Here is an 11,002-nt window from a genome sequence, read left to right on the forward strand (position 1 = left end):
GAGCGCTGGCAGGCAAAGAAGGTGGGGGGGGAAGTGAAGGGGGGGGAGTGGAGGGTGACAGGGTCAGGTACTTTCTGAAGGACTAGGACAGCTGCCGGGGAGGAGGAGGAGGGAGCTCGGTGCTGTCACCCCAAAAGGGCACGACCTGGGGGCACCTGCCAGCAGGCAAAAAAGCAAGTGTGACTTGGGTCAGGGACAGGAGGGAACAAGGCGGAGATGAGCCAAAGCTAGAGCCGAGGTCGACGGCACCCCCAGCTGCTCTCCGCGCTCTGGCCATGCTGAGGACACCCCAAAAAACATACAGCACTGAGTGTCCCCAACACCACCCGATCCTCCCCACACTGCTCACGCCAGTGCACCCTGGGACTTCCCCACCAAGAGACCCCAACAGCTCGGACACGTCCTTCACCTCCAGCTGCCTCTATTAATGTGGAGCTTGGGGGTGTCCCCGCGGTGCCATCCCCGTGGGGACAGGCAGGACACACAGGAGCCTCAGGCCGGCAGCAGCACCGGCGGCTCATCCTCGTCGGAGTCGAACTCGGCGTTCTCGTCCTTCACCCACTTGCCGGAGCGGTCCTGGATCCAGCCGGCGCTGCGACGGATGGAGAGGTGGTGAGACGTGGCTCGTCACAGGGCTCCCTGCACCAGCGGGGCCCAACTCACCTCCGGAGCTGCAGGTACCGCTGCAGGGCCTGGCACCTCTTGGGGCTGAGGGCTTCAGGCTGGCTGGCAGGCGACGGCGAGGCTTTTCCTTTGCCACCTCGCTGGGTCTGGGCAGCAGCTGCCTTTGGTGTGTCTGGGAGAACGGAGAGGAGTGTGAGCTGGCAAGACGCAGAAAAGAGAAACCAAGGCAGGGCCAGGGATGTTACACGCTGAGAACCCGGAGGCCTGTCTCACTGGCACCAGCGCGGCCCCAGAGCTGCTGTCCCACTGTCACCTGCTTGCCTGCTGCAGTGGCCTGGCAGCAGGGCCGCCGAGGTGGTGTCCACAGCCTCCCTGTCCCTCTGCGAGGAGACCCCGGGCTCCAGAGGCACCATCGCAGCGACGCACGCAGGGGCAGCGCTTGGCTCTATCCGGGTCGTACCCACTCTCGAGCTGTTTCTGTCCGCCCTAGAGTGGGACAGGCGTCAGGCCCAGCTCCAGCCGTCACCCCTAAATGCCACCCCACGAGCGCCCGTTATCAGCCGGGGGATGGCAACCGAGGAAGGGGCGTCTCACAGAGCGCGAGTTGATGACAGGGACCATGACAAAGCTGCACAAGGTGGAAAGGTGCTGCCACCCCCTTCGTTCACCCCCGAGAGGGCAGGAACCCCCAAGGTCTTACCCCATCCTCCGGTGGCGGCTGCTGTAGGGAGCAGCTTTCAGCAGAGCGCTCTGGGCTATCTTCTTCGTTCGCACCAGCAAAGGGGCCGGGGAGCCCTGGGGGGAAGGGGCAGAGCTCAAGCCGGCCGGCCAAGGGTCCAGCGGGGAGCGGAAGGGGTGTCCACACCCACCTGCGTGCCCGCCTCCTCCGCCCGCACGAATTCCTCGTGCTGTCGCTTCTGCACCTCATTCTCAAGCGAGCGCTTCCTGCCGTAGAAGCTCTGCAGGCCTGGAAGAGAGCGAGAGGGTCGTCGGCTGGCCCAGCGGGACGGCAACCTCCCCCCGCCGAGCCCGTGCGCTTACTGGCGATGTGTTTCTTGCCGGTCCTGTGGACCGCCAGCACGTCCAGCGTGTCGAAGATGGGGCGGTGGGCGCACACGGTGCAGGTGTACCTGTGCCAGGGAGGAGGCACCGTCAGGCTTGTCCAGTGCCGCGCTCGGAGATCGGCAGAGCAGCCCCCTGACTGAGTTGCTCCTGCTGCCCAGACCCATGGGAGCTTGGGGTTTGCCCACCTGCGGGGGTCCCACTCACCTCCCGCTCCTCAGCAGCAGCGCCTCGTCCTCAGGGATGTAGTTGGCGAGCAGATCTGCAACGCGTCGTTTCTGAGGGGGACGAACGAGGCCACGTTAGCTGCTGCCGGAGGGGGTTTCTGCCCCCAGCTCACCCTGCGGTCTCACCAGCCCAGGTGGGACAGACCAGGGGACCAACCCTCGTCCTCAGCCCGGCCACACCATGGACCCATCCACCCCTCGCCCAGGAGACCTGGGCACCCCGGGGGCCTCCAAAGGCAGCAGCGACGACAGAGGCAGCTGGGAAGGGGGGGCAGCTGGGGGAAACCGGGGGGTCAAGGTGGGGGACAAAGCAGGCTGCTAGGGGGGGACTTGAGGAGGAGACCGGAGAACAGCACAGGCTGAGGTGAGGGAAGGGGGTATTTTGGGGGTCAGGTCTGGGGCAAGGGGGTATTTGGGAATCAGAGTAGGGGAGAGGAATATTTGGGGGACAGGAGGGGATTTCCAGAGACAGGCCTGGGGGCAGAGGGTACAGACAGGCGCATATTCGGCAAGGCTGAGTAAGGGGAGGTCGGGGCAGGGGGTATTTGGAGGGCTGGTCTGGGGGCAGGGGGGTATTTGTGGGCAGGGGGATTTGAGGGCTGGGAGGCAGTTGGGGGCAGGTCAGGGGGGCATCGGGGGGGGAGTCTGGAAGCAGGGGCATGTCGAAGGGGTTAAGTCAGGACAGAGGATGACGGGGGGCAGGTCTATGGTCAGGGGGCGTTAAGGGGGGGCAGGAAGAAGGCGGGGAGAGTTCAGGTGGGGAGAATTTGGGAGTAGGGAGATGGCAACAGAGGTCTGGGGTTATTTAGGGGGAACAGAGGGACATTTAGGAACAGGTATTAGGTATTTAGGATGGCGGGCAGGTCTGGGGGGACATTTGAGGGCAGGGAGGACGGGGGCAGGTCTGGGGGGGGGGGAATTTGGGGGAAGGCGTGGGGCTGGGGATATTTGGGGCCCTGGGCTCTCGGTGGTCTCAGGGATGCTGGGCCCGGGATTGCGGCGGTGCGGGACCCGGGCGGCTGGGGGTCCCGGGGTGCCGGAGGTCCCACCTGCAGCACGCCGAGCTGGCCGGGGTCGTCTCCCTCCCGCTTGAAGGACATGGCGGCCGCCGGCGCCGTCCGCGGTTACCATGGGAACCGCCGCCCCCTGCCCGCTTCCGGGCCCCCTTTCCCGGCGGGCCGCGTGCCGGCGCGACGACCAATAGAGAGCGGAGGGGGCGGGGCCAGCAGGCCCACCGTGCCTTGCGGCAGCCGGGGCGCGCGGCATGCTGGGAGCTGTAGTTCGCTACCCTCAAGCTGGGCTGCCGGGGTGGGGGAGTTGGAGGGGGGAGACCCGGGACGGGGCAGGGAACCCCCCCACGGGGGACAGGGGGTCCATGGAGAGGCAGCTCCAAAGGGGGACAAGGAAGGATCCTCAGGGGCAGGGGCATTTTGGGGGATCAGGGGCCGGGAGGAGGGCAAGAAGGGCCCAGAAAGTGCCCCTGGGGGGGAGGCAGGGACCCGTCGGGGGGGGGGACAGGACCCTGCGGGGCAGGGAGGACCCTGGTTGGGGGGCAGGGACTCTTGGGGGGCTCAGGGACCTTGGGGGGGTCACAGAGGGATGGGGGGGAATGAGGGTCCTAGAGGGGGGCAGGTACCCTGGGGGGCAGGGAGGACCCTTGGGGGAGAGTCCTGGGGGGGGGGGGCAGGGAGCACCCTGGGGAGGGGCAGGACTCAGCAGGGCAACAGGGACCCGGGGGGGGGGACAGGAAGGGACCCGGGGTGGGGGGGTAAAGACCTTGGCGGGGGTCAGGGATGACCCATGAGAGGGGGTCAAGGAGCCCTGGGGGGGGGGCAAGGACCTTGAAGAGGCAGGGAGGGATGGGGAGGGGCCAGGAAGCCCCTGGGTGGGGGCAGCTCCATGGCGGGGGGGTCCCGTGCAGGGGCACACGCTGAGGCCGGGGCTGCCAGGCTGCGGGCCGTGGCGGGAGGCGACGGGAGCCAACACCCCGGGTGCCCCCCGCTGCCGGGGACTACATCTCCCAGAGGCCTTTGCGAGAGCCGGCCGGGCCTGGCGTCTCCCTGCCCAGTCCGCAGCCAGACTGGGATTACTGGGGGCGGGGAGGGTGCTGTTGGGGGGAGCTTGGCGGGCGGGCGGCGGTGCTGAGGGGGGGGCCGGTGGCCGGGGGGGCCGGGAGACGTGGCCAAAGGCCCGCCTGCCCTTAGCGTCACCCCCGCGGGCGGCGGGCCAGGACGCCTGGGCCCCTCGGGAAGCGGGGGTCCCGTCCCCCCTCCCCCCGATCCCCAGCAGGGGAGTGTCAGGGTGCGGCATGGCCCCAGGGGTGGGGTGGGTGTGGGGGGTCTTAGCATGAGACCCCCCAGCGCGGGCCGGGGCGACGGCGGGGGCCGGGGCTGAGCGGGGCCACCCTGCCATGGCGGCGCCCCTCAGGCGGGGGCGGGCGGGGGGCGGCGGGGGGCCGGGGCAGGGGGGGCTGCCGGGCCACGAGCATCGCCTGGAGCCGGGGGACACGCTGGCGGGCCTGGCGCTGCGCTACGGCGTCACGGTGAGCAGGGCTGGGGGCTGCCATGGGGCAGGGGGGCTGCTGAGGGACTGGGGGCTGCCATGGGGCAAGGGGGCTGCTGGGGGTTTGCTGGGGGGCTGGGGGCTGCCATGGGGCAGGGGGGCTGCTGAGGGACTGGGGGCTGCCATGGGGCAAGGGGGCTGCTGGGGGTTTGCTGGGGGGCTGCCATGGGGCAGAGGGCTGTCAGGGGGCAGGACATCCAGACTATGAGGTCTGGGGGCTGCTGTGGGGCAGGGAGGCCTGGGACAGGGGAGATGCCATGGGGCAGGGGGGGCAGGATGTCCTGGGGGTGGGGGGTGGGGGCACAGGGATGGGATACTAGGGTTGGAGGATGGGGCTGGCCAGGGGGTGTGGGGGACCCATCCCCTTCCCCACCCTATCCCTGTCCCCATCCCTATCCACCCTGTCTCCATGCTGTCCTCATCTCTCTTTCTGTCCCATCCCTGTCCCCATCCCTGTCCCATCCCCATCCTGCCCCCATCACTATCCCTGTCCCTATACCTGTCCCATCCCATCTCATCTCTGTCCCCTTCCCCATCCTGTCCCATCCGATCTTGTCCCATCCTTCATCCCTGTCCCATTCTATCCCGTCCATATCCCATCCCATCACCGTATCTGTCCCCATCCTGTCCCATCTCCATCCCTTCCTTATTCCCATCCAATACTGTCCTCATCCCCATTGCTCTCCCTGTCGCTGTCCCATCCTCATCCCATCGCATCCTATTCCCGTCCCCATCCTATACTGTCCTCATCTCTGTCTCTGTCCTGATCCCATCCCATCCCTGTCCCATCCCATCCCCATCCCTGTTCCATCCCCATCCCTGTCGCTGTCCCCATCCCATCCCTATCTCTGTCCCTGTCCTATCCCTGTCCCCGTCCCTGTCCCCATCCCATCCCCATGCCATCCCATCCCCTGGTCCCCGCAGATGGAGCAGATCAAGCGTGCCAACCGCCTCTACACCTCTGACACCATCTTCCTCAAACCGACGCTCCTTATCCCTGGGCAACTTGGCCCCGAGGAGGAGGAAGAGGAGGAGGAGGAGGGAGCCGCAGGCCTGGCCTGCCCCGCCACATCCCGTCATGACCTCTCGGCCACCGATTTCCTCCGGCAGATCGATGCCGAGATCCGCCTCTCCAAGGCTGCGGCAACCCGCCGGCTTCGCGAGGGCAGCACGGGGTGAGCGCCGTCCCCACATCCCTTGCCCAGGATTTTGGGGCAAAACCCGGAGGTTTTGGAGGGCACGTTCAACTCGGGGATGGGTGATTGCAGTGGGTGCCTGTGGGCATGGCCACCCCATGTTGTCACCCCGCTGTCTCCCCCCGCAGCAGCGTCGCCGAGGCTGAAGGCACTCGGGCACCTGACACCGGGGCCCATCCAGCACCCCAGGGTGCCCGGCGCGCCCTGCTCGGCCCCCGGCCCCTCACCAGGACGCCACGGGCGGCCGCCCTGCACGATGCCGAGGACGAGATCTTCACGCTGTGACACGGCACCCTGGGGACGCCCTGACGGTCAGGGACACTCCCCTGGCACCCAGCTCCAGATGCCTGGGTTAGCAGCCGGGTGGCTGGGGGCACTGGGAGGTACTGGAGGGCACTGGGAGGTGCTGGGGCAAGGCCATGCAGGGCCAGATTTACCAGCCGACATTTTCCCTCTGATCCTATTTATTGGTATATTTTTGTTCTTGGGGGTTTTTTGGGGGGGAGCCCCCCCTCCTCCGTGCCAGCACCTGGACCCCAGTGAGTTTGGGGCCTTCTGGGGATGGGGACGGGATCGGTCACCCCCTTTGCCTGCCCCCCCTGCCCAGGAGCCTGTAAATAAAATGGAGCACTGTCACCTGGCTCTGCCTGCTCTGCCGGCCCCCCTGGGGACACAGTCATCCCCTTGGGGACACAGTTATCCCCCTGGGGCCATGGTTGCAGCCCTGGGGACACCAGCACCCCACTGGAGATGTGGTCACCCCTGGGGATAAGGTCGCCCTCTCCCAGGGAGATGTCAGGCCTGGGGATGTCACAGCCCTGGGGATGTGGTCACCCTTTAGAGACATGGTCATTCCCTTGGGGACATGGTTATTCCTTTGGGGTTGCTGTCACCCCCCCGGGGACATGATCACCCCTCTGGGGACATGGTCACCCCCACTGACATGGTTGCAGGCTTGGGGACATGGTCACCCCCCCAGGGACACAGTCACCCTGCCAGGGACGTGGTATTCCCCTGGGGACTTGGTTACCCCCAATGACGTTGTCATGCCCCCCCCCCCGGGACACAGTTGTCCCCAAATGACACCCCAGGGGACCCAGGCGTCCTGCCCCCACCACTCCATGCTGTGCCACCAGGCGTCACCCTGTGCCTGCACCCCAGGGACCCCTGGACCCCCCCAGCCTCCCAGGATGTTGCCAAGGACCCCCCCCATGGAGCTCCTGTCCCCAAGGAGCCCCCAGGGTCACCCCAACCCCCAGGACCTTGAGGATGTCACTAGGGTCACCATGTCCCCCAGGGCCCCCAGGATGTCCCCAGGGTTCCCCTGTCTCCAAGGACCTCCAGGATCTCCCGGGGCCCCTGGCATGTCCCTAGGGCCATCGTGTCCCCCAGGATCCCCCAGAGTTAACATCCCCAGGACCACCAGGATGTCCCCAGGGTCCCCCCCCCAGGGCCCTTCCAGAGCCCCCTTATCCCCCAGGACCTCCCAGTGTCACCCTGTCCCCCAGCCCCGCCGGGATGTCCCCAGGGTCCCCTGAGGGCCCCCTCCTAGACCTCCTTATCCCCCAGGGTCACCCCCGTCCCCTAGGGCCTCAGGTTGTCCCCTGGGTCACCATGTCCCTCCCCAAGGACCCCTGGGATGTCCCCAGGGCCACCCTTTCCCACTGGTCTCCCAGCCCCAGTGGTCCCTGTTGTCCCAGTAGCTCCCAGTGCCCAGTGAGACATGGCCTCTGGACACAAACACACAGACACACGTGCACTCACACTCACACGTGGGTGTAGCTATGCGCACACACAACCATGCACACACACTCCCATATCTATGCACACGCGCCTGTGCAGACAACCGTGGTTGCCTGTACGCATGTGCAGGCACAAACGTGCGTGCACAGGCACAGCTACACGTGCAAACATGCACACACACGCGCACACACATATGTGCACACCTAGGCAGGCACAAGCATGCGTGCACACCCATGCACACGTATGCACGTGCACACACAGACATGCATGCACACAGCTGGTTACACACACGTGCACAGACACGTGCACGCGTGCACACACACATATACGCACACGCACGTGCACACAGCCACCAGTGCAGGAAAGGCCACGGGTCCCCACCCAGCACCCAAAACAGCAGAGTGCTGGGGTGAGTCCTGGCCTCACCGTGCTGCACATACGTGTGTGTGTGTGGGGTCCTTGCAGATCTGTGTGTCTCCATTTGCACGCGTGTTTGCATTTGCACACATGTTCACATGTCCATGTGTATCTGCCCGTGTGTTTTTCCACCCGTGCATTTTTGCAGGTGTTTGTGCAGGCGTATGTGCACGCCATACGCGTGTTCGCATGTGTGTGCATGCATGTGTGTGCACACCTGCACACGCACGTATCTCTGCGTTTGGATACGAATTTGCTTGTGTGCACGTGCTGTTGTGTTTGCACGTGTGTATTTGCACACATATATTCCCATGTCTGTGTTTGCATGCGTGTGTTCCCACACGAGCACGTAGAGCCTGGCACAGGCCCGTATGAGCCTGTAGAGCCTGTACCAGCCAGTAGGAGCCTGTAGAGCCTGGCATGGACCTGCAGAGACCGGCACGAGCTCATAGAGCCCAGCACAGGGCCCATACAAGCCCGTAGAGCCCAGCACAGGCCTGTACAAGAACGTAGAGCCCATATGAGCCCATATGAGCCCAACGTGAGCCCATACGAGCCTGAAGAGCCTGGCACAGGCCCATAACATCCCGTAGAGTCCGACACCAGCCTCTGCAAGCCTGAAGAGCGTGGCACAGTCCTGTATGAGCCCGTAGATCCTGGCAGGAGATTGTATGAGCCTGGCATGGACCCATACGAGCCCATAGAGCCCAGCACAGGCCTATATGAGCCTGTACAACCCGGCACAAGCCTGTATGAGCCCGTAGAGCCCGGCACAAGACCATACAAACCCGTAGATCCAGGCATGAGACCATACAAGCCCTTAGAGCCTGGCACAAGCCTGTAGGGACCGGCACAGCGCCCATATGAGCCTGTAGAGCCTGCCATATGAGCCCATAGACTCCAGCATGAGCTTGTAGGAGCGCACGGAGCCCAGCACAGGCCTGTACGAGCCCATAGAGTCCTGTACATGAGCCTGTATATGAGCCCACTGAGCCCGGCAAAGGCTCAGATGAGCCTATAGAGCCCAGCACAAGCTGGTACAAGCCTTTAGAGCCCGGTACGGGCCTGTAGAGCCCAGCATGGGCCCATACGAGCCCACAGAGCCCAGCACGGGCCCATATTAGCTTGGCATGAGACCGTATGAGACTGCAGAGCCTGGTACAAGCCCGTAAGAGCCTACAGAGCCTGGGACAAGCCTGTACAAGCCCTACACAGGCCTGTACAAAGCTGTAGAGGCTGGCACAAACCTGTACGAGCCCGTATAGCCTGGCAGGAGCACGTATGAGCCCGCAGAGCCATGCACACTCCCGAAAGAGACCATAGAGGCTGTCACAGGCCCGTACAAGCCCATACAGCCCAGCAATAGTCTGTATGATCCTGGAGAGACCAACACAGGCCTGTACGAGCCTACAGAGCCCGACATGAGCCCATATAAGCCCCTAGAGCCCAGCACAGGCCCATACAAGCTTGTAGGGCCCCACGGGAGACCGTATGAGCCCGTAGAGCCTGGCAGGAGCCCATACAAGCCTGTAGAGCCTGGCACAGGCCAATACAAACCTGGAGAGCTGAGCATGAGCTGGCACAAGCCCATAGGAGCCCTGCGCATGCATGTACAGGACTGTACAGCCTGACATAAGCCCAGCATGAGCCTGGCATGGGGCCGTACAGGCCTGTAGAGCCTGGCAAGAGTCCGTAGAGCCTGGCACAGGCCTGTATGAGCCCATAGAGCCTGGCATGAGCCTCTAGGAGCCCTTACAGGGTCGCATAGGCCTGTACAAGCCCACAGAACCCAGCACAAGACTGGCACGAACCCATAGAGCTCTGCCTGAGCCTGCAGAGCCCAGCATGGGCCCATATGAGCCTATAGAGCCTGGCACGAGCCCGTATGAGCCTGCAGACTCCAGCACAGGCCTGTATAAGCCCGCAGAGCCCAGCTCGAGCCTCTATGAGCCTGCAGAGCCCAGCAAAGGCCTGTATGATACGGGCACAGACCTGAATGAGCCCATAGAGCCCACACAGGTCCATATGAGCTTGTAGAGCCCTGCAGAAGGCCATATGAACCTGTAGAGCCTGGCACGAGCCCATACAAGCCTGTAGAGGCCAGCACAGGCCTGTATGAGCCTGTAGAGCCTGGCACAAGCCTGTACAAGCCTGTAGAGGTCAGCACAGGCCTGTACGAGCCTGTAGATGCCAGCACAGGCCTATGAACCCGTAGAGGCTGGCATGATCCCATATGAGTGCGCACAGGCCTGTACGAGCCCATATGAGCCTGTAGAGCCTGGCACAGGCCTGTAGGAAGCTATAGAGTCCAGCACAGGCCCATATGAGCCTGCAGATCCCTGCACAAGCCTGTAGAAGCCCATAGAGCCTGGTACAAGCCCATAGAAGCCTGTAGAGCCCAGCACAAGCCTGTGTGATACTGGCACAGGACTTCATGAGCCCGTACAGCCCAGCACGAGCCCATACAAGCCCGTAGAGATTGGCATGAGTCTGTAGGAGCCCACAGACCCCAGCACGAGCTCGTAGGAGTGCATGGAGCCCAGCACAGACCTGTATGAGCCCGTAGAGTCCTGTATGGTCCGTATGAGCCCACTGAGCTTGGCAAAGGCCTGAATGAGCCTATAGAGCCCAGCACAGACTGGTACAAGACTTTTGAGCCTGGTATGGTACAAGCTGGCATGAGCACGTGTGAACTCATAGACCTTGGCATGGGCCTGCACAAGTCCGTAGAGCCCTGCACAAGACCAGCATGAGCCTGAAGAGCCTGGCACAGGCCCATACAAGCCCCTAGAGCCCGGCATGAGACCGTACAAGCCTGTAGACCCCAGCACAGATTTGTACAAGGCTGTAGAGTACAAAACAAGCCTCTAGAGCCTGGCATAGGCCCATACAAGCCTGTAGAGCCTGGCACAGGCTCAGCACAAGCCCTTAGGATCCCAGCACATGCCTGTACAAGCCAGTGCAGCCCAGCACAAGCCCGTACAAGCCTGTGGAGACTGGCAAGAGCCTGTAGAGCCTGGCACAGGCCTGTATGACTATGTAGAGCCTGGCACGAGTCTCTAGGAGCACTTAGAGGCTGGTACAGGCCTGTACAAGCCTGTAGAGCCCAGCAAAAGCCCATACAAGCCTGCATAGGCCTGTATGAACCTGTGGAGCTCTGCAGGAGCCTGT

At 64.0% G+C, this 11,002-nt stretch overlaps 2 protein-coding genes across 2 annotated transcripts; one reads left to right on the forward strand and one right to left on the reverse strand.

Moving 5' to 3' along the window:
- Positions 1 to 404: 404 nt before the first annotated feature.
- On the reverse strand, positions 405 to 3,159 carry LOC135326594 (sodium channel modifier 1-like). The gene is made up of 8 exons (XM_064504401.1): positions 2,963 to 3,159; positions 1,894 to 1,964; positions 1,666 to 1,754; positions 1,494 to 1,591; positions 1,325 to 1,419; positions 938 to 1,110; positions 664 to 796; positions 405 to 592 (listed from the first exon to the last, which is right to left on the reverse strand). The coding sequence occupies exons 1-8, from the start codon at positions 3,011 to 3,013 to the stop codon at positions 493 to 495; spliced, it is 810 nt and encodes a 269-aa protein (XP_064360471.1). The 5' UTR covers positions 3,014 to 3,159; the 3' UTR covers positions 405 to 492.
- Positions 3,160 to 3,859: 700 nt separating this feature from the next.
- On the forward strand, positions 3,860 to 6,307 carry LOC135326602 (lysM and putative peptidoglycan-binding domain-containing protein 1-like). The gene is made up of 3 exons (XM_064504419.1): positions 3,860 to 4,455; positions 5,400 to 5,650; positions 5,800 to 6,307. The coding sequence occupies exons 1-3, from the start codon at positions 4,324 to 4,326 to the stop codon at positions 5,954 to 5,956; spliced, it is 540 nt and encodes a 179-aa protein (XP_064360489.1). The 5' UTR covers positions 3,860 to 4,323; the 3' UTR covers positions 5,957 to 6,307.
- The last annotated feature ends 4,695 nt before the right edge of the window (positions 6,308 to 11,002 follow it).

The sequence above is a fragment of the Dromaius novaehollandiae genome, unplaced genomic scaffold (assembly GCF_036370855.1).
Source record: "Dromaius novaehollandiae isolate bDroNov1 unplaced genomic scaffold, bDroNov1.hap1 HAP1_SCAFFOLD_32, whole genome shotgun sequence".
Classification (NCBI taxonomy): domain Eukaryota; kingdom Metazoa; phylum Chordata; class Aves; order Casuariiformes; family Dromaiidae; genus Dromaius; species Dromaius novaehollandiae.